The 23,147-nt window shown below is 39.1% G+C and overlaps 1 protein-coding gene across 1 annotated transcript in view; it reads left to right on the forward strand.

The window, feature by feature from the left end:
* Window positions 1-23,147, forward strand: part of Abca12 (ATP binding cassette subfamily A member 12) — a 180,673-nt gene that overhangs the window by 70,963 nt on the left and 86,563 nt on the right. The window contains exons 4-9 of the mRNA XM_005361416.2: window positions 1,539-1,630; window positions 3,558-3,655; window positions 5,513-5,698; window positions 7,926-8,104; window positions 13,545-13,657; window positions 20,007-20,079. Coding sequence (XP_005361473.1) covers window positions 1,539-1,630; window positions 3,558-3,655; window positions 5,513-5,698; window positions 7,926-8,104; window positions 13,545-13,657; window positions 20,007-20,079 — 741 coding nt within the window. The remainder of the gene's footprint in view (window positions 1-1,538; window positions 1,631-3,557; window positions 3,656-5,512; window positions 5,699-7,925; window positions 8,105-13,544; window positions 13,658-20,006; window positions 20,080-23,147) is intronic.

Raw genomic sequence — 23,147 nt, forward strand, 5'->3', positions numbered from 1 at the left:
TCTCTCTCTCTCTCTGTGTGTGTGTGTGTGTGTGTGTGTGTGTGTGTGTGTGTTGATACTCAGTAGTCTTCCTTAGAGAGTTACAAGCTGGACTGGGAAAAAATGCCAAGGAAAAAAAGTAAGCCTAACTTTTCCCAACTTTCCAATACTTTTTTTTCTTGAGAAGGAAAAGGTTCAGGTCAGTTCTTATTTTCATCTGAATGGCTTTTCCATCCAAATAGTCAGCATAAGGAATGTAAAAAGATTTAGGGGAATATAGTCATGGTCATGAATAATTCAAGTGTACATTAAGAATGCAGACCTTTTGGAGCAACCACTGCATTTTAAGGAGAATACTGGAAAAACACTGGGGAATAGAAACAAATGTTACCTCTTCTCATCATTTTTATAAAAAGAAGCCTCCAAAACAAAAGCCACCACTGAACAAATGTTCCCAATTATAAATTGCTAAGATCTGCTTTATAAAGCAGGAGTCTGGCTGAAGCACAATTATAAGTAGAATTTCTTGCCATCTTTAAAAACATAATTATGTTTTTAAAACAACTATACAAAATTCACCAACTTTCTAGAATTCTGAAAGTTGTTTTAATTCACATAGTCTGTTTGTAGAATAGACAATCTATTCTAGGCCCTTATTTCTAGTTGTATCTAATTTTCAAGAAAATATAATTGTTTCCACTTTGGGGACTGGAGAGATGGCTCACTGACCAAATATGGCCTGGTGTTCAATCTTTGCTACTGAAAAAGTGGGAGAAAATATGCTTGTTGTTGTTTTTGCATCTTAGTACTGTAAGTCATCAATGTAGAGAGTGCAGTTTTTAAATGATGGCTTCTAAATTTGGGAAAATTCAGTATTATTTTTTCTGAATGCTAGCATGACTACACGGCATGGGAATCCCTGGCCTCACAATGCTTTTGTCACCACTCTGCCACATTTGGTAGAATTAGAAATGTGGTCTAATGCCATCTATCCCTTTATACCCACTGCCACCTACAATGGCATCAATCACAGTATGTCCCTGGCACCTACTAGATCTTCTTGAGGGTTTATTCTTTTCTTTTCCCCTGAATCTGGCTGTAAATACTAGTTCCCTTTGAAGCAATCTGCCATCCGTAATTAAATACAATTAAGTATTTTTTTAATTGTTGACAAACAAGCAGGCCTTGTTTTCCATTTTCAAAACACAACTCCTTATTTAGGCCTTGCCAGATTTTCAATAGGAAAAGAACACCATAAGTATGTTTAGAGTTCGCCCATAATGCTTTATTCAAGTAAATTCTTTTTTCAAGATTAAAAGAATAATGACTGCTTTAAAATCTCATCTAGTTCATTACCACTGAGCAAAAGTTTACCTGGCAAGAAGCCTTATGTGTTTATTGGTGCACTGGGTAGGTGAATCCATCCTTTAATATCCGAGGAAATAGTTGAAAACTTTCCAAGTCCTTAGAGCCCCTGAATCTTCTGCACAAGAAATTGCTTTAGTTAGCTGGAATTAATGTGGACAAAGTTAGAGAGTTCTTGCTTTTTCTTCCTCTAGTGAAATTCCGAAAAAGTCATCCAACCCAAAGAGGGACAGCAATTTATCACTCCAGAGCACCCAAGTTCCAGAAAGAAGTCACGCACCACTGGGTAAGCCAGCTCTTTCCTGTAAGGCTTAGAATAGACCTTTGGAACAGCTAGGAAAGGGCTAATCTTTAAAAGTTTTACACTTCAGATTTTCAAATAAAGATGGAATGCTTAGATTGCCCCCAAGGGACCCAAGGACTCCCCATGGCTGCCTGTGTGTGGCAGTAGAGCAATGCAAACTTCTTCAGAATGATGAGAAATTCAGTTCTTCCTGAAATGCTGCGTAGGAAAGTCTAGATGTTGAGGATTGCATTGTATCCCAGAAGAGAGTCTGGCCCTCACCTGCAAGATAAGTGGAATCAGGGTGGACAGAATTTCCAGGAACAAAAATATTGGCAAGAACTTCAGAGATTTATCCAAACTTTCCATTTAACTGATGAAGATTGGGATGCCTTGTGAGTTTAAGCAGACACCCATAAATGAACAGGCTTTTGATGGATGCTTCTCTTTCTTGCTTAAAACACCTGGTTTTAAAGTGGCTTGACAATGCTTCACATAAGGCCAGACTCCTTCAAATATGTATGTGCCTCAAACTCTCTGAGTTAAGTTATAAAAGCACAAGATTTCAAGTTTTTACACAAGTAATGCTGGTGCCTTAAGGAAACACTGATTAGAACTCTCAAACCATTGGACTGTTTTACATTTTTTGGCAAACATGGATCGGGTATGTGCTAACTTGCACTCAGTGACTTAGAGACCGGGTACATTTTAGTGAATAAAACAATGCTCCTTGTGTATTAGAACTTGATTGTTCCTTTAGAGGAAAGAAGAAGCATGCTTATTTAAATATTTAAAAATTTAAATTTTATTTAAATTTAATAAATTTGTATGCATATAAAGAATTAAATAAAACTTTAAATATTTGAATGTTTAAAACTATGATGTCAAGTAAGTGTAGGGTTGATGTCATAGGAACATGCTGGCCCTTGTTCTTAGGAGTTAAGATATGAGTGATCTGTGGATATCTGGTTGAGTAGTTTAAGGCACAGCTGAAATAAGTTCACAGTCTCACAGGCCACTAAGTTCTACCTTACTCAGTAGCTATAGGCTATGCTTCTCTTCCTGACTATTTATCTCATAAATAGATTGCTTAAGTCTAGAGGAATCAGATGGCAAATTTTTCAGTCCTATAGGCACTCAAATGAAGTTCCTCCTGAAATATGTTACCGGCATCTTTAAATGCTGAGATTTTCTATTGTGAGGATAACAAATACTTGTGCCCAATATTTATAAAAATCAACTTCCTTTCTATCCATGGTATATATATGAAATTATACTTCTAGTTAACTTATACTCAGTACTCAGAAACCTGTACCACATTGTAAGTAGTCTTAGACAAGGCCACTTTGGGAACTTCTTAATTAGGAAATGTTGTAGTCTAAAGTCATCACTTCATCCCATTTATTTGATCTAAAATATCATTCGGAAGCCACTTTAAGGAGAAGGGATTTATGATCCTAAGCATATTTCACATCCCACTTGGGTAATTAAAAAGAAAGACCATTATCACCAGATGTGCAGTGGCTGATCCTTGGAACAGATGTTGGAGATGATGGATCTATGGAGCTGGTCAGGGCACCTCAATCCTCTAAGCCTGCACAGAAATGATTCTGTTTATTGGGCAATATTACTGGTGATGAAGTTTAACGACAGAAACTGGAATGAATGCAAATGGCATCAAAATGATTGGGGAAAATAAAGAAGAGGGGACTAAAGTCATAGCAATTTTATGTGGAAAGAAAAGCCTCCAAAATCTGTCCTTTTTGCCAGCCTGAAATGTTCATGGGCTAGACATATATCAGCACATTCTTGCAGTGAGGCACATGAGGTCACAGAGCATGGTGATGAAATCTTCTGTGACTGTCCCCATTTGCAAGCATGTGGGTACATGTATGTTTCAAATTCTAATATGCTCTTTCTTCTGTCATAGCCACACTACCTCCCAGACCAAGCTCTGATTTGGAAGGAATGGGCCCAGAAATTTTCAATGGCAGCCAAGTGCTCACACGCATCCTTGATTTGGAAAAGGTAATTTCATTTAGTTTTGCAATGAACATATAATGAAGAATTTGAACAAATATACTTTACATTGGTAGGTAGATCTCCCAAACAGGAAGGGGCTTACAGTGTGTTTCCAATTTAAATACTATCTTAGGCAGATTCTTTTCTTAGGCACTTTTCAATCATAGTTTCATTTTAAGACACTTGCAAACCCCTTAAGATGGGGGCATTTATTTACTGCCCTGGTAAGTCCCCTAATTGAACTTACAGTCTTCACTTACTAAGAAATAATATAGCATTTTATGTGATCTTTCAGTTTTATGAAGCAAGGAAATAAATGAAGCTGTGACGCTCTTCACATTTGCTGTCTCATCCACAATAATACCTTTGTACCAATCAGAGGTGTAGAAATCTCTCCCCTAAGTAGGAAAATCTTTTTTCTTAACATGTTTTAGAAAGCTTACTCGTGGAATTTTCTGTTTCCCGAGATCATCTACTTTATGATTGCTCTTATTGAAAGGCGTTAAACACAGTTTTATAAGAGGTGTGGGCTGGCAGGCTGTAAGCACTCTCTCTTGCTTCCTGCAGAGAGTTTGCTTAAGGGTCAGACAATTTCTTGAATGTGTAGAATAGAAACATTGTTCTTAGAATTGCCACATTACTGTTCTGGAACTCCCAAATTCTCTTTCTTATATGGAATGGGATTTTAGAATTTTGTAAAGTAGCACAGAGTCACATATTCTAGAGATATAAGCCTCAAGTGAATTCTGTGTAGATGGATACATATTTTTGGAGTGGCTGTAACAAGGCAGGGATCTAAGAATTAGGATGACATAGCGATGCCTACGTCAGCATCTCCCAGATTCTTTTCTTTCTCTTTGCTGCTTTCTGCAATCCTTGCAGGAATGAGTAGAGAAATCACTTCGGAGTGAGTTTATGTGTAACGTTAGATCAGAGCCGTGAATGAAGGGCCAGACATCCCAGCATTTGCAGAGCCTCCTAGATAAGTGGATCCTGTCTTGTTCCATTATACTGAGAAGTTCAGTTGCTGGAAAGCAGAGGATAAATTTTGAGATGTAAACTTAAGGGGAGAATAGAGTTGGCCTTTACCTCATAGGGTTATATGAGTTAGCTACTGGAAGGAACCCCTTGAGTATTACAATTAAATGCAGTTAACATTGTAAATACATAAGCTCTTCTGGTGATCAATTTTATGACTGAAGCAGTGTTTCATCTACAATGCAGCTGTACTATGGAATACATTGGCCAGTTACAAAGATTCCATTAAGGAAATTATTTTCCATTATTTTCAATTATCTTGACTTATCTATTTAAGAAGCATTTTCATATTTTCCCTTTTTCTATCTTTCTGTACACAGACTTACAGACAACACAATCCACCAATCCACTCTTGTAAATAAGCACAATTGGTCCTGTGAGTAGGACCTTTTATTTTCTGAGGTCTTTCAAAGAGTACGACCAATTTTTAAAAGAGAAACTACACAGAGTTAAAAGGCACCTGAGCTTCTTCTGCTCAAGGCCCCCACCCCCAAAAAAATGAATATGGTTTTTATTTAGAAATATGTTTGTTAGAAACATTTGGTGCTTTTCAGTCCTCGGGTCAGAGATAAGCCAGTTCGGTTCTACAAATCAAATGTGAACCATTTACATCAAAACCACAAGAACTTACATCTTTATGTATACTCTCCCTCCACAACTCCACATGGATAAATTTGCTTATTTTATTTCTTTTTAATAATTTTTTTTGTAAAGCAGAGCTTTAAAAATAGCAGTTGCAAAGATAGCCCAGTTACCTTGAAGATGACAGTCTCTTCCTCTGTATGTTTTTTAATATCGCTTTTCTATTCTCCCATGTACTTTTAGCTGTTGAAGCAAAATTCAACTCCAGAAGAGATACGAAGAGAGCTGTGTGAGACCTACCCAGGATACACAGCAGACTACGCCTTCTCTTGGCTCACTCTAGGGAAAAATGTTTTTAACAAATTTTGCCTTTCAAACATGACACTTTTAGAGTCTTCTCTCCAGGAACTAAAATATCAGGTCTCTCAGGTGAGTGCAGATGCTATATATGATATGTGCATACACACATATATCTGCATATATGTGTGTGTGGTGTGTGTATACATGTGTATGTATATATACATATATGCATCCAAAATCTTATGCACAATTAGAAGGGTCTTGCTTCCATTTGGGGTTCTAATAACTATGAGTTATTAGAAAATCTGCAACCCACTTGAACTTGAAAATATTGACTGGAATATTTGTAGACCTTTAGCATAATTTCCTCCCACATAAACATTTACATACAATGTTTGATGTTAAGTAGCAGCTATTTACCATTGAAATGTGCAGGATCACAATGATGTGATATGGAACTTGAAATATTGCCTGTGCGCATGCACCTCAGATAAACTGCAGCTTGGTTCTACAAGGAGGGGTGCTTTTGCTGAAAACTGTGATTGCGCAGGACAGAATGCAAGTTTAATAATTCAACTATAAGTGTCATACTCTTGTCAGCAGTTACAAAAAATGGGTAATGTCTTTTTATTTTTCTCATGGCATCATACTTCATTTGCTGATTTTTGATGAAATCATTTATCCCTGTCCCTCGAATTTTACCCAGTAGAGCCGATGTTATTCTGATAACAGTACCCACTGCCATCTGTTCATGCTCCAGTCTAGTCTCAAGTGATGAAGAAAAAAAAAACAAGAGGCCAATACCTAAATATAATGAAACACATGCAATGAAAATTTTAAAAATTCAGAATTACTCACTGATTTTATAAATGGGAATAAATATAGCATGCTTACTTTAACATTTCCCCTTGGTTCTCTAAATTATATTGAAAGTAATTTTTAATTTTTAAAATGTATCTTCTAGTAATCTGGTTTCCAAAAGGGCCAGGTTTAAGGACAACATTTTAATGGCTCAAATTAGAACATGAAGCTCTCATCTTTCTTGAATTTTTACAATGGCTGGACATGTAGCTCAGTGGTAGAATGCTTGCCCTGAATCCCCAGTACTAGGGAAAATCTTTATCACTTATATTCTTCCATTAGATAGAGTAGCCCAAGTGTCCAAATCTATACTCTTCAAAGTCAATCAAATTAAGACAGACGGAAGATTAACTTGACTGGTATGAATGGGGTTATGGAAAGAATTGTTCTGGGCAAGAACAAGATGAAATACTTCTGAAAGAAGTAGCTGGATCATGTGGTTCCAAAGCCATAGTTTTTCTGGTTTGTGGATATCACAGGTGTGTGTCATCGGGTAGAGTTAACCATTCATCACAACCAATGCCCATAGCTTTGAGATGGAATCTGGAAACCCTCTATTCTACCATGTATAAGCTTAATAACAAGCACTTTGGTGAACATAGTTCTACATGTGCCATGAATATATGCATAATATATTTCATTTACTTTTCCACATAATTAGTTTTAAGGGATCTCCATCAAAAACAGACATCCTAATAAAAGATATGGGGGCAATATGCCTGCATCTCCCAGATAATGTACTAAGGAAAATAAAAAGAGCATTACTCAGAGTTGTCCGAACACAGAAGGGTAGTGGCACATACGAGCTCACAGTGGTTGTGTCAGAGTGCATGAGACTTGTACAAGCTCATGCCAGACCAAATGCCAGCACGGAGAGGAGAGGTAGACGTGCTGTCTCACTCTTAGTCAGGGAGGTATTGACAGCTGATGGATGCTGGGAGGAGGAGATTCAGTTTGCTTTAAGAGTAGGGTTCCTGGTAAGTTGGACCACATTCCAGTGGAAGACCACACATCTGAGAATATAGAGGTACCACAAATTGGACTTGATAGATGAAAACAAAAGAGGAGACACAAATTTGGGTGAACAGTGAATGGGTAGTGGATGTGGGAGGTATTGATGGATATTGATCAAAACACATTGTATTAAATTTCCAAAGAACTAATAAAATAATAAGGAAGAAAAGACATTCAGAAATTAACTTGGTTTTAGAAAGCTAACTTTCATTTCTGAATATTTAATTTAAAATGTTTTATACCAACATAATGTTGTCAATCAAACTTTAAATATGCTAATAGATGGAACTCTAGATGGGGAAAAAGCCAATGATGTTGAGAGATGGTGACAGCTTTTCCATGGAAGAGAAGCGAGTGAAGATTTGAAAAACAATTGTGAATGTAGAAATACAGTTTTGAAAAAACTTTTTAGAGACAGTAAGCCACGCAACTCCAAATGATAAAGCATCATTTTCTTTTCTCTGTGGTTTGGCTTCTGAAGATGTCAAGCGACCCTGCCAACCAGAAGAGAGTGTTCCAGGGGCTTTCCCAGGTGCTGTCCTTTTTCTCCCTAGTGCAGCAGCGAAGAGAGGTCTGGCAACTCCTGTCGAGTTTCCCAGATGTGTTTCAGAATGACACCTCACTGAGCGGTCTGTTTGGCGTCCTTCAAAAGGCAAACAGGTGAGTTAATGGAATGGTAAATGGAATGCAATTGTTCACAAAGAAGTCTTTGAAAAAATAGTTCCTGTGAGAAGGACTGTCAGGTAGGTCCTTTAAACACTGGGAAAGCAGCCCTTGAGCTGCTGCAGATTTGAGCCAAGGAGGTGAGTGGGTCAGTTGAGCAAAGAAGAAAGACACATTGTATTTCCTCATTGAGGTCAGCAGGCATCCATGAAAAGTAAGAGGAACACTCACCAGAGAAGTACACATTATTTTGTGTCCTGGGGCTTCCAAGAATGAGGCAGAGCAGAACCAACTTGGATCAGTAACACGAGATCATTTTGGGACAACCTGAGCTCTGTGCACATGTCACTAAATTAACTAAGAATAAATATCTCCATGGGGTTTGCTTTGTACCATTCAATTTAAAACAGCCCTGTTGGTTCAAGTTTGCTCTAGTCACCTAAATGGGACTGACTTTCCTCATAAATGGTCTTTCTAAGTCCACAGATGGTGCTTAGGGTTATTATTGCTGTGATGAAACACTACTACCAAGAGCAAGTTGGGGAGAAAAGGGTTTATTCAGCTTATACTTCCACATCATTGTTAATCATCAAGCCAAGTCAGGAGATGAACTGAAGGAGGGCAGGAGCTTGGATGCAGGAGCTGATATAGAGGTCATGGAAGGATGCTGCTTACTGGCTTGCTCCTCATAGCTTCCTCAGACTGCTTTGTTATAGAACCTAGGACCACCAGCCCAGGATGGCACCATCCACAATGGACTGGGTTCTCCCCGATTAATTTCTAATTAAGAAATGCCTTACAGGCTTGCCCACAGCCAGAGCTCATGGATGCATTTTCTCAGTTCAGGGTCCCTCCTTTCAAATAACTCCAGTTTGTATCAAATTGACACACAAACAGCATCACATATTCCAATAAAGAACTAATTTTGTTCTTAGTTTTTTTTAGAAAATGAAGGCCTTTTTATATGATGCCTTTATCTCAATATTTCTAAGAGCTAAAAGTTGAAGGGAAAACAAATATCTGTACACAGAATGAGTGAGCAAAATAGTTTTTTTGAAATCCAGTAAAAAGAGATTTAGAGCCACACAATGTCAAGGAAAGATTAAATACTATACTGTCAAGAGAATGTAGACTTAAAAAATACTGCTTGAGAAGTTGAGGTAGGAGGGTGATAAGTTCAAGATCAGCCCATACTACGTAGTAAGGACTTGTCTCATATATCAATGATCAGTTACACCACTTCCCATTTGATAAATATAAGTAGTACTGAACTGAACACTAGAGAACACTTTACTGGTTTTAATTCCTTTGGATAAAGACTCAGAAGAGGAATTGTTCCATCATATTTTATGATTAATATTTTGAGAAGCCTCCATAGCATTTTCTATAGAGTTTGCTGCACCATTTAGTGCTCTCACAAACAATGTGACAGGGCTTCACTTCCTCTTTATGCTCACCAATACTTCTTGCCTTTCATTGATTCAATAAACATTTGAATTCTCTCTTGAAAGAAATATCTTTTTAAATCCCAGCCATCTTGAAGTTTCAATACTTCACAGTAGGAGTTACTCATATATTTTGGAGAAAAGTCTTAAACCATATATTATGGTTTGTAAATTTTTCCTCCCACTCTGTTCCTTGCTTTGATAAGAGAGTGGCATTTGAATTTTATCAAATTAAACAACATTGCTACCTTAATGATCTAGGAAATTTCTATCAATTTATATAGTTGCTGTTTCTAATATGGTATCATAATTGGTGTGAGTTTTTGAAGAGTTGGCTTGTATTAAGGTGACAGAGTAACTGACAACGCAGCCTTAATTAAAGAATTTAAAACTTGTGCTTAACTTAGCCATTACAAAACTTTTAAATAAGTTGGGAACATCTTGAATGGGTAAATTTGTTTTTCAAAATTTCTAAATTTAATGAAAGCAGTGTAAAGTATCTCAATTAAAAATGCCAATAGTTTGGGGCTGGGGATACGGCTCAGAGGTTAAGAGTACAAACTGCTCTTCCAGAGGTCCTGAGTTTGCTTCCCGGAACTCCATGTGGCAGTTCACAACCACTTATAACTCCTATTCGAGAGGATCCCACACATTCCTCTGGTCTCTGGGCACACCTTCAATAATGTGTGCCTAATATTCTCTCAGACACATACTTAAAAATAAATCTCCAAATGGGAATACCAACACTTTAAGTTTTAGCAGTTCTATGTGGCCAGTAGGAGGCATCAGAGCTAATCACCCTTAAATTGTGTTAGAAAACTCTTAATTCATCCCTACACTAAATTATTTTTTTTAAAAAAAACCGTTATTTTCAAGTCTATGGAGAGGAATCAGTGGTAAAGAACTCTTGCTACACAAGTGTTCAAATCCCTAACGTAATTATTTTGACATGGCTGTGCATACCTGCGATCCCATCACTCAGGGAAGAGATAGAGGATTCCAAGAGTCAGGCTGGCTCAGTTCAGTTCGCTAAGAGGTCTTGTTTCAGTGAAATACGGTAAAGATGACAGAGGAAAACATCCTAATGTTCTCTTCTGGTCCCCATCTCTATGTATGTTCTTGCACGCCTGCAGTAAAATTATGCACGGGCCCTCTGACTTTGTCTCTTTCACGCACACCACACATACAATCATTTGTACAGAAGCAATGCCTTGGACTTCACTCTTGACCTGACTTTTTAAAATAAATACTTTTACTTGAAAATGGAAAAAAGAATATGATGCAAAGATTTGTGCTAATAGTGAGTCAGCACTGAGATGCTTTTTCTGTTGGTTTAAAATACATGTGAAGCTTGAAGATGAAATACAATAAAAGATTTTAAATGTTTTTTTTTTAAATTTTTCGAGACAGGGTTTCTCTGTAGTTTTGGACCCTGTCCTGGAACTAGCTCTTGTAGACCAGGATGGCCTCGAACTCACAGAGATCCGCCTGCCTCTGCCTCCTGAGTGCTGGGATTAAAGGCATGTGCTACCACTACCTGGCTCATGTTTTATTAATTTTTATATTGAATACTAGGAGATGAAGTTTTATGCTATCAGTTAAATAGAAATCTGTATTAAAATTAAATTTGTTTCTTCTAGTTTTTTGAAATGTGATTATTTGAAAATTAAATATCTGATTTTTTATTCAAATACCATTTTAAATAAAATATTTATTATTATTATTAAATTAACAATGTCATTAAAAGCCACATTTTACTCAAATTTTTTATCATCATGTTATCATCTCATTACTTTATTTTGCTCTTTGTTGCACAAATTAAGGGGACAGGTGGCCCCATAGAAAGTTCATTTCCTTTTTATACCTCTATTTTTTGAGCTGTAAATTGTATATTAGCAATCTTCAAAATCAGATTAGGTTGTTAAGATTACGGCAGTAATTAGCAGAAATGAGCAGTCTCAGAAGCATATATGAGAAGTTATATGTGATTCCCAGCTCTTATGAGAGAAAGGTCATGCTGGGATATAAGTCAGGAACTTTTAAAAAGTTTTTCCTTTATGTAGAAAGTGACTTGCTTTGAATAATTTTCATTTTATATGATAAGTAATGGGGAAAATTTATTGAATAAAATAAACATATATATTGATTTGTGGTTCAAAGCACTTCAGAGAGGATGAAAGCCAGCATCACTACTATTTTTTTTTTTTTTGGTTTTCAAGACAGGGTTTCTCAGTGGTTTTGGAGCCTGTCCTGGAACTAGCTCTTGTAGACCAGGCTGGTCTCGAACTCACAAAGATCCGCCTGCCTCTGCCTCCCAAGTGCTGGGATTAAAGGCGTGAGCCACCACCGCCCGGCAGCATCACTACTATTTGAATTTGCTAGAAATAAATTTAGTCTTCTGGCTAACGAACTGTTTACTAGTAACATATTGACAATGGTGCTGGCTGTCATGATATTGCCAAGTGTCCATTCATTCAATTTAAAACAGTAGGTCAGACATGTTAGACCAAGTAGCGAGACTGGGTATAAAGTAGCTGAAATTTATAACACGAAGCCCGTTCATCTGGTGTCCATGGTTACCAGCTTTTAGAGACAAGTCAAAGATGAAGACTCAGGAGACTCTTAGCAGACTAGAATTATACTACTGAAGCCTCAGTGCAAGCTGCACGGTGCGGGGACAATCATGAAGCTGTCCAAAGGATGACTGTGAGACAGACAGAATACAGCCATACTCCGGTGACAGGGCATTCTGAGCACACCTCATGCTTATGTAACGTACCTAATACAGATATACATATATATACATATACATATTCATATGCATGTTTATATAGCATGTTTATATATTATGCTAGAAATTTCCTAAGAGATACTTACAAGTTAGCTTTCATTCATATCTAGGGGGCTAAGACTAAACTATCTTAGTTTTAAAATGTTAAAGATTCCAACAATATTGTCAAATGCTCTTCATTAACACACCGGATCAGTGCTGCAGAAGGCTTCCAGCCTACCGCTGAGGTTCTTGAAGAGAAACTAGTGGCTGATTTGTGCTGTATCAGCTCTTCAGTGGCAAATGCTTGACAGTAGTGTTTTGTTTTGGTTAATATACAAAGCTCTGGGGGCCAGCAAGATGGCTCAGGGGTGAAGGCACTTGCCACTCGAGTTAAAATACTGGCTCAGCTGACTGTTGGTATAAAAATCACAATGTTCGTGAGATTCAGACATCCCCACTGAAGAGCCTCATCTCTTTTTGGAATGCACTGATGACCGTAGAGGGGAAAAAAGGACATTTCTTAAATAATTAGTTGTTCCTTGGAAACCAGGAACAAACTCAAGCAAAAGTGGATTGCTGATTTTGTCTGTGCCCAGTGTGAACTGCCCATCTTATTAGTTACATAACTCATGGAGAGCCAGTGCTGGGTGTTTTGAGATTGATTTTGAGCTAGTTTGGAGCAGTGCCTGTGGGCCATTTAGGGGACAGAATACAGTCTTAGTTAGTACAAGTTCTGCTTTTTAAAAGCCATTATCATTTCTTTAGCAGAATATTCGTAAATATATGACCTGATTATATAATAATTACTTTTCAAACTAGATCTAGGCTTGACTTCTAATAGAAATAGCTTCTAGTATTTCATTCTCCCTTTAATTAAAAGATTTCATTTCAGTGTGGGTTGCTCTTTCCTAACTGCTTGTTTATGATTCTTGACAGGAAAATCAAACACCTGACAAGACCTTTGCTCCCTTACTCCAAGGCCCTTGAGTACAAGTCTTTACAGTTCTGGAAACATCAAGTTCTCTGTTCTGGTTCAAGAACAATGTTGGGGGATTTTGTGCATGAATAGACAATGAAGTAATTAAATTACAAAAGCGGCATCTTGTCTTTTATAGGAATCATTTTCTATACTGTAGCCATTTTCTCCTTGAATAACCTTTTGTTTCTGTCTGTAAGCCCCGCCACACAATCTGCTTTCATTTGCCTCTCCCCTCATTAGGGTGCTGCTGACAGTGCAGAAGGCTTACCCACGTGTTCAAACTGATGAAGGATTCAGCAGCCTCCACAAGTCTGTTAAACATCTGCTGAACACCCTGGACGCCCCGGCACAAGGTATAGTATCCTCGTTTTCCTGGATTAAATGCAGCACCACAAAGCCATCAGAAAAATGAAGCAGAATATAACTGATGTGATCATGTATACACAGTGTTATTCCTAGATGAGGATTTATGCTTCCTATAAGTCCATGTCTAGAGTTGAAATGTGAAAGGCAGCCATGGTCCAAAAAAGGATAAGTTTCCAGAAGTTTTCTTTATGTAAAAGCAAGTTCTCCTACCTTGTAAACTTATTTTTATGCTTTCCAAAGAAAATAAATATCAAATAGCATCAACAAATAGATTTCTATCATTGCTCTTTGGAACAAAAGGCTAAACTAAATTAGAAGATTTGTGTCCTTTTTTTTTTTTTTTGAGACGGAGTATCACCATGTCACTCTGACTGCCCTGGAAATCACTATGTAGACTACTAAGTTGGCCTTGAATTTACAGAGCTCTGCCTCCCCTGTCTTCCAAGTGCTAGGATTAAGGGCATTGGCCACCACACCTGGCATGTGACCTCATTTCTTAACTTGAATTAAAAAAAAATCAGAAAGAACCTTTCAATAGTAAAAATATACACTCATCCAACCTCTTGAGAATACATAGTAGGTACCAGAGCATAAATAATTTATCAAGAAAAGTCAATCACCCCAGTAGGACAAATGTAGCATGTTGCAACATAGTCAGAAAATGTCACCTTTGAATATATAGAATGTCATTACCTAGGAATCACATGGAGACAGTTGGGTGGACACTTACAGGCACACACAAAGGTCTAGAGCTGCAAGGAGCAAATCCCCACTGTGCGAGCAAACACAGGTTAACATTTACCTCTTCTGAATGAATTCAGAAATATGCTTTCTTGTCTGCATTTGCCAGTTTTTAAACAAGTAGGCTTCTGCTTTTGGATTCTAAAGTAAGCATCCTGCCAGCCTCAGATGAAAAGCCGACTGCTCCTCACATTGTCTCAGGTGCCTCATGAAAAGCAGGCTTTAGAGGCCCGTGAAGAATTCTCAGTGCAGACTCGCACATGCTTAGCTACCAGTTTCTTTCTGTTGGGAAAGAGACGTTTTCTATCTACAGCTTCAGAACTAGTGGCTTGCTTGGAAAGTTGGAGCAGGATTGTTTTTAATGTTAATGTTTTTATCCCAGGCTTTTTCAGATCCAGGCCAGCTGGCCTTGGTGAGTTCCCTATAGAACATCCCCATTGTCTCAGTGTGTGGGTGTACCCCTCGCGGTCCTGAGTTCCTTGCTCGTGCTCTCTCTCCTTCTGCTCCTGATTTGGACCTTGAGATTTCTGTCCGGTGCTCCAATGTGGGTCTCTGTCTCTGTCTCCTTTCATCGCCTGATGAAGGTTAATATTCAGGAGGATGCCTATATGTTTTTCTTTGGGTTCTCCTTATTCAGCTTCTCTAGGATCACTAATTATAGGCTCAATGTCCTTTGTTTATGGCTAGAAACCAAATATGAGTGAGTACATTCCATGTTCCTCTTTTTGGGTCTGAACCCGACTCGCTGAACATAGCAGACAATGAGGACTACTGAGAACTCAAGAACAATGGCAATGGGTTTTTGATCCTACTGCACGTACTGGCTTTGGGGGAGCCTAGGCAGTTTGGATGCTCACCTTACTAGACCTGGATGGAGGTGGGTGGTCCTTGGACTTCCCACAGGGCAGGGAACCCTGATTGCTCTTTGGGCTGACGAGGGAGGGGGACTTGATAGGGGAAGGGGGAGGGAAATGGGAGGCGGTGGCGGGGAAGACACTTTAATAAATAAATTAGAATGTTTTTATGAACACCGGAAGAGGTTTGCTCTCTACACAATCTGTGCTGGAGGACTAGGCAGGGTGCTAATTGTTTTCTCTTTTGTTTTTAATACTTGCATTTTAAAGACTTAAGAATATCACATTTCTCTGACCATTCTCTCTTATTCTCCTTTCAGACTTACAACTTAAAATTACTACTACTACTACTAATAACATAATTAATAATAATAATATAAATCAGAGTGATCAAGTTAAAATTTCTTTTCCCCAAAGACAAAAGCTTATCCATGTTTTCAAAGCCAGAAGTAAACAATATGTCTAACTAATGTGACAGCAAAAACCCTTTCCTGGTGAATGATGTAATTTGGTTTTCTATATTCCTATATTTAGCAATGTCCAAGATTTATATCTATGACTATGCCAATGACCTTCAAAAGTATTAAAACATGCTAGGATGGTCAAGGTGACAAGAAAATGTGACCAGAAAGGGCATTTTTACCTCCAAAATTGGATGTGCTTAACTCCTCTTTGTTATTAAATCTATGCACTTGTGAGGCCTCAGTCTGGATAGCAGTGCAATGCATTTAATTCTATTTCCCTAGTCATTAATTCCAGGTCCCTACCTGCTTGAACAGAAATGCCATGGCCTTTGAAAGTTTTCCACAGGTATTTCTAGAGAGTCTTCAGGAAACTCAAATTCAAACCAGGGAGGCTAATTCGTCTACACGAGAGTCTCTGACTGTAGTTCAGACACTTGCCACCACAATCAGGTCACCTCATGTTGGGTCTTCATGGTTTCTAGCTGTATCTTTGAAGGGCATGTGCTTGTTACCTGGGCTTTGCTCAAGGCAGAAAGTGACTCGTGGTCGAGCTTTTGGCTCCTGTGGCTCTCACAGGCAGCACTCTTTCAAATGCAGAAGATGTGTGTGCTATCTGTGTCAGCACTAAGTGATTTTATTATCAAAACCATTCTGAAATATGACCCCATTTCACAGCAAAAGACACTGGCTTGGTATGTGCCAGGAAGAGGCCAGTGTGAGAGCAGACGCTGGACTTGTGTATGCCCACAGCCAGTGTGAGAGCAGACCCTGGACTTGTGTATGCCCACAGCCAGGTCCTTTAAACTTTTAATATATTTATGACTGGCCTCCCGCTTCCACTCTCAGACACAGACACTCTCATGGGGCCACACCAGTAAGGACTGCTCTTATCTCCTGCCACTGATGGGGCGTGACATGCCATGCCACACTTCTTCCCACATGACATACTTCACAGCCATCGCCTTGTGTCCTACATACCCTGGTGTCTCACTTCCCACTACCTATGGCTTGTCACTCATCCAGCCTGAATTGGAAGGACACTTAGGGCATTTTTAGAAGCCTCCACATCAGCCGTGAAGACACAGGGATGCTCTTGCCTCCTCTCTTTATTTTAAGGGATCTAATTCTATGCTCTGTCCAATCCACAGTCCGTAGATCCTGGATACCGAGCTCTCACAGTCCCTTTTATGAAGAGTGAATTTTAGGAGTAGAGGTCACTTGTGTGAACCATGGGCGTGTGCTCTTCTGCAAAGTCATAAATCCAGGGAAACAATATTTTACCATAGAAAACAGGGTGGGCAAGATTGCTTTGGGGGAAGTCCTTGCCTCAAAAGCTTGATGACATCCCCATGTGTGTTATGACACATACATACCCACATACACACATACTGTAACATATGCAATAATAAATAAACAAAAAGTTGGCTATTAAAGCAAAGTAATCCTTCCTGGCTTCTAGTCAGCACAGCACACATGTCTTTACATACCCATGTTTACTCTTACATTATTCTTAATACCCAGGATATGGAAACAGGTTTTATGTCCATCCATGCAAGAATGCATAAAGAAACTATGACACCTATATAACGGGAGCATTATGTTAAGTTAAATAAGCAAGGCTCAGAAAGACAAATCTCACATTTACCATTATATATGGAGCCTGTATTTAAGTTTAGGTAGATAAATATGAGACAGACAGACAGACAGATAGAAAGATAATTAGACAGATGGAAAGATAGAAAGCAAATTAGAAAGGAGGCTATGGAAAGGAGAAAGAATCTAAAGGGGTGGGGAAATCAAGAGAGCAGTGGGATGTGTGTCACGGAAGCAGAAGGGTGCTATTGGAAAGCTGGAGGGGTTCAGCAAGCCGGAGAGAGGAGAGTGAAGCAGAGCAGTGGAAGGTAAATAGGTACAAAGTATAATGATATACATACATACATACATACATACATACATACATACATACATACATACATATCTACACTACTGCTATGCATGTGTACACACACACACACACACACACACACACCTGGAAATGTCCCAGAGCAGGGCAGCAGATGGCTGGATGGATGCCTGCTGACAAAATGACCTGGGTTCAGCCTGGGACCCACCAGTAGAAATCCGATTCTCAAAGCTGACTTCTGATCTCAACCCTCATACCTCAGTACGCATGAGAAATATAAACAAACAAACAAACAAATAAATAAATGGAAAAGTAGAAAATGTCACAGTGAAACCCATTTCTTTGTATACCACCTCCCAAATTAATAATAATTAAAAAAAAAACTCTTACTGATGTAGAGCGCTTATCTTGTTGTCTGTGGGCACCATTTTATCCGTGCCTAATTCTGTAAAAGCCATATAAATAAAATCTTGCTATATAATGGTTTTAACACTTCCCCATCCATTTTGGTCTGTAAGAGTATTTTTTTCAAAGTACTTTATAGTCCTTAGTAGATAGAGGAAAAAGTTTCTGTTTACATTTGAGCTTAAGTCTCACTGATAACATGAAGCTAATTTATCAGTTATTCATTTTACTAACTCAATGAAAAAGAGAAACTCCATAACCAGAGAATACACAAATGCTAACAACACTCCTGAGAGCCTCACACAGAAGTTGAAACTTCAAAGCAAGACAGACCTTGGGAAATGGCATTGAATACCTTTTCATAGGAAAAAAAAATACATCTCAATAGATCTTTGCCCTTAATTTTTCAGTATATAGGTATCCTTAAGTAGTAGTATTACCATTACTGATTGGGTGATTTATTCTGAGTGTCTTTGTTGCTGATGTTTTAACTCGATGATACATGTTCTATGCATAGGACAATAATATCCAATTGCCCTTTGATAAATCTCAGAAAAATTCACTCCCCTGAAGAGAAAAACTGAAAAGGCCACTCTGACAGTTGCCAGAGGCCAAGCCAACTTAGACATGAATGAATGATACAGAAGTTGGATGGAGGTGGGGTTAAATTCTGGAATATTCGTGTATATTCACATTTATTTCACTAAAACAGAAAACATCAAAAGCTTATGGTGTCTGCAGAGCTTTGCACAGGGACATTATCACACGACTGTAGGGCACATGGCCTGGAAACCGGGAGAGCCAGGATATCTGCAGACTTAAGGTCGTGCTGACAACAGTGAGGACCCCGTAAGAACGGCGGCATCCAGGCGTGCTGGCCCCTTGTGAGGACCCCATAAGAACGGCAGCATCCAGGCGTGCTGGCCGCTTGTGAGGACCCCGTAAGAACCACAGCATGCAGGCGTGCTGGCCGCTTGTGAGGACCCCTTAAGAACGGCGGCATCCAGGTGTGCTGGCCCCTTGTGAGCAGCATCTGGAGATGCCGCTGATGCCCTTCCTAAGCGAGGTGGCTTAAATCCCTGGACTTAGTGTTTTCATTTTTACCATGACTGCTTAAAGAATTTTGCATTTCACCTGGCAGTGGTGACACACACTTTAATCCCAGCACTCGGGAGGCAGAGGCAGGTGGATTTCTGGGAGTTCGGGGCCAGCCTGGTCTACAGAGCTAGTTCCGGGACAGGCACCAAAGCTACAGAGAAACCCTGTCTTAATTTTTTTTTTTAAAAAAAAAAAAAAGAATTTTGCATTTCCAGGTTTTTCACGTTGTTTCTAACCTGCTTCCCCTTTACAATTCCACTTCCATAACAAGCAGAGTCCTCTTTAACCTCGTGGTGGGGGGACAGTTTTCTTCACATTTGGTTTCATTAGGTCCAGTTTTAGTTTCCCCCCATGCTCTGCACCTTCTTGTTTGAGATCACGACACAATCCTATTTACACTGGTCAATGCTCATTCATAGTTGGGTCCAGTGATCACTGGCTGCTTTTGGAAAGAAAGTCCAGATTAGTGATGGCAACTGATTCCTGGATCTACATCTGAAGCGCCTAAATTGGGGACAGGGCAGAAGAAAACCATCCAGTGATACATTCGACTGAAAGCGGTTTCATTTGACTAACAAATGCTTGGTTTCATTCACCATCTTAATTATGGTGTCTAAATATTACCTATGAAAAGAGGTCTCAGGACAAAAAGCAAATGAAAAAAGTGGTTAGAAATCTCATAGGCTGGGATTATTTTAATCAAAAAGCATCATTTCCTACGAACACCTTAAATGTTCCCAGCAAAAAGAACAGGAATATAGTTTGTAAAATTATTTTTCCCATTATTAATTTGACTTGGGATAATTTGGGGAGGTGAGGAGTTGTGTGTTTGAACAAAAGCGTTCTGTTTATCTATGCATTGTTGCTGTAGGTGACAACTCAACGCGCTTGTGGAGTGATGAAGGCGATGAACAGACGCTGTCTCCGAGCAGTCTGGCCGCGCAGTAAGTTGTGTGTCTATCCATGGCTTACCTGGCTGAGGAAACAAAATTCTTTGTTTACCCCATTGTTCTATCAGCATGGAACCAGAACCAAAGGACATTATCAAGCTGCAGTGAGCTTGGAACTAATCTGGGCGTGTTATTCAGTAGACTTACGATGACACAGCACAGAGAACTCTTCTTGTTTCTAAGCTGTAGACTGATGGAACCTGCCGGGTCTGGAAGGCTCACTCAGTGCTTGTGAGGAAAGTTTCATAGGAACTTGTTTCCAGGTTCATAAGGACTTTCCCTATGAGAAATTTATAAGCATCTGTCTTAGCCTGTTCAGCTCCTGCAGCAGAATACTGTAGTCAGGGCAGCTTGCAAATGATGGAGGCTTGTTTTTCAGATTTTGGGGTGAACTAAGCATCATGGTGGGAGCAGATTTGGTGTCTGAGGAGAGCCTGCTTCCCAGGTCATGAAGGTCACCTTTCCAAGACTGCTTTTATAGGTCACCTATCATGTACACAAGAGCTTTGCTCTCAAAGACCACACCTTCTGAAGTCATCATTAGCCTGGCAATTAGAATGTCAACATATAGAATTTGACACACTCAGATCAAAGCAAAATCCAGGTTTTTACAAGTGCAAGTTCTTTGGAGTTTTAAAGAGTCAAGATACTTTAAAGCCTAATCAAGATAATGCAAAAATTTTCCACTTTTGGTAATATTCACATAAGAAAAAGATTGCAAATCATTTCATTTTGAACTTCCCCGAAATGACAGCTGTCGCTGTGGTGTCTAAGGATCACAAACGTGAGCAGGGTTTGAAAGAACTCATAATCAGGGCAGGGAAAGGAAGCAGTTCCCTGTAGTATCAGGCTTAGTCACCTTAGTATCAGAATCTAGTCACCCCAAACACATCTCTGTACTAGTGGAAATTTGCACAAGTGAAGCCTTTTAAAGAGTAAAAAGGCAAGGAGAAGTTCCTCAATAGTCCACAGTTAGAGTCCATACTGTTGTGTCATAAAAACTAGGGACAGTGACGAGGTAGAGCAGTGATGTGGCTGCATGTTTCAAAGAACAAGAAAAGGGCTGAAAAGATGGCTCAGCGGTGAAGAACACTGGCTGTTCATTCAGAGGACCCAAATTCCATTCCCAGCACCCATAGGGCAGCCGACAGCCACCTATTCCACCAATTCCGGGGAATCCAGTTTGCTGGCTGCCACCAGAATTATACACACGTGGTGTAAAGGCCTATTGCATGCAAAACACCTATACACATAAAACAAAATTTTTAAAAATGAGACAGGTCTCATTGTGTAGCCTTGGCTAGCTTGTAGCTCTCTGTTTAGACCAGGCTGGCCTTGAACTCATGGAGATTTGCCTTATTCTATCTCCAGAGTGCTGGGATTAAAAGGTTTGCACTATCACCCACCCAGCATAAATAAAATATTTTTAAAAGCTAGGAAAAAAGGAATTTTGAATGCTTTTGCCATGAAGAAATAATAAATGATGAGAAGACAGACATGCTTAAACTCTTTTAAACATTATTTAAAGGGTACATATTAAAACACTATATTGTATCTCATAAACATGAATACTTTCTGATTTTACAGCACACAAGCTAAGTTAGCAACAAAAGCACTTATCTTAATCATTTTTTTCTAAGAAAGAATTTTCTGGAAAGGTCTCTAATCAAAAGTAAATTCTGGGCAAAACCCACATCCTGGTTCTTCTGCCCTCAATTCCCTCGTCCGTGCTGTGCTGGCTGACACTGGTGCTTCCCTTACACATTTCCCGGGCAGTCTCAGTGTAACTCAGCTGTCATGTTGCAGGTATCTAGGTCTTTTGATATACTTCCTAGGTAGCCATCATACAAAATTCTTTTACGAAAGCCCTTTAAATTGATACTGTAGATGCTTATTGCTGATGCTAGGTATCCCAACAGAGCCCACAGACATGGACAATAAATACTTTGCACCTCCATCTTGCAGATTCATCAGCGGTTGCTGTCAGTTCATTAGAAAAACTTCAATACCTGTACGATGGTTCTTGTCATGATTGATGAAATCAAGGAGTGTCTTTGAACTTTCCATTTCCATTTTACAATAATTGCACCACGGCACCGATGGCACAAGAGAGGCTCTAACAACAGCTACTCCATATTACTCTTATATTTTTCCATTATTATTCCAGTTCTGATATCTTTTTAAATTTATGTGTGTGTGCATACAGCTGTGCATGTGTGCACACGCACATGCGTGTATTCATAACATACCTTTTATTGTAAAACCTTAGTGAAAAAGATAGAATCTTGTATAAAGGATCTTAAACTAGTGGCTCAAAGGACAATTGGGGTGTTTAAGACAAAACGGTGTGCATGTGGTCTAAATTTTGAATATATTAAATTAATTGAAAAAGTTGTCACCAATGCTCTCTGCAGACATAAGGGAGGGGCTTACATGATACTTCTGGTTCACTTCAAACTCAGCTGTTCTCTTTTCTGAGCTTGAAGGTACACCTTCCACCTGGAAGGTTAGGTCACATTTTGCTGTTGAACAGTGCTGCCTGGGGAAGCTGGCTCTACAGTGTTGTACCTCCAGCAATGGGAAACATGGGGAAGGAAGGTGCAGAATGGGTAGAACTATGAGAACCTTCTTACTGGATCCAGTTCACACGGAGTCATGGCAATCAGGTGTAATGGCCAATATCTCCGCAGCTCCCTTCATCTCCTTTACTACTCGGTGATGCATAAAACTGTAAACGTTTGCTATTCTGTGACGTGGATACTATAGGATAAACAAAGGGTGGAGTATCAAATTAGATGGTTCATTCCTTCAAGGTGTGTGCAAGAGACACATTGATCTTGGAATCTGTACTTGCTACTATACAGGAGTAAAATAAATGGATTATTCACCACCACTGCCACCACCAAATGACAGATGCCCTATATTTGCAGATACTTCCATAATTTTGTGTCTCTTTTTCATCATTTTGTGTAGAAATAGGAGCGGCGGGCTGCGTCCCGGCACCCGGCCGCCCACATGGCTAGCTCTACCCGAAATAATTACACGGACACTGTGTTCATTTA

The sequence above is a fragment of the Microtus ochrogaster genome, linkage group LG4 (genome assembly GCF_000317375.1).
Source record: "Microtus ochrogaster isolate Prairie Vole_2 linkage group LG4, MicOch1.0, whole genome shotgun sequence".
Classification (NCBI taxonomy): domain Eukaryota; kingdom Metazoa; phylum Chordata; class Mammalia; order Rodentia; family Cricetidae; genus Microtus; species Microtus ochrogaster.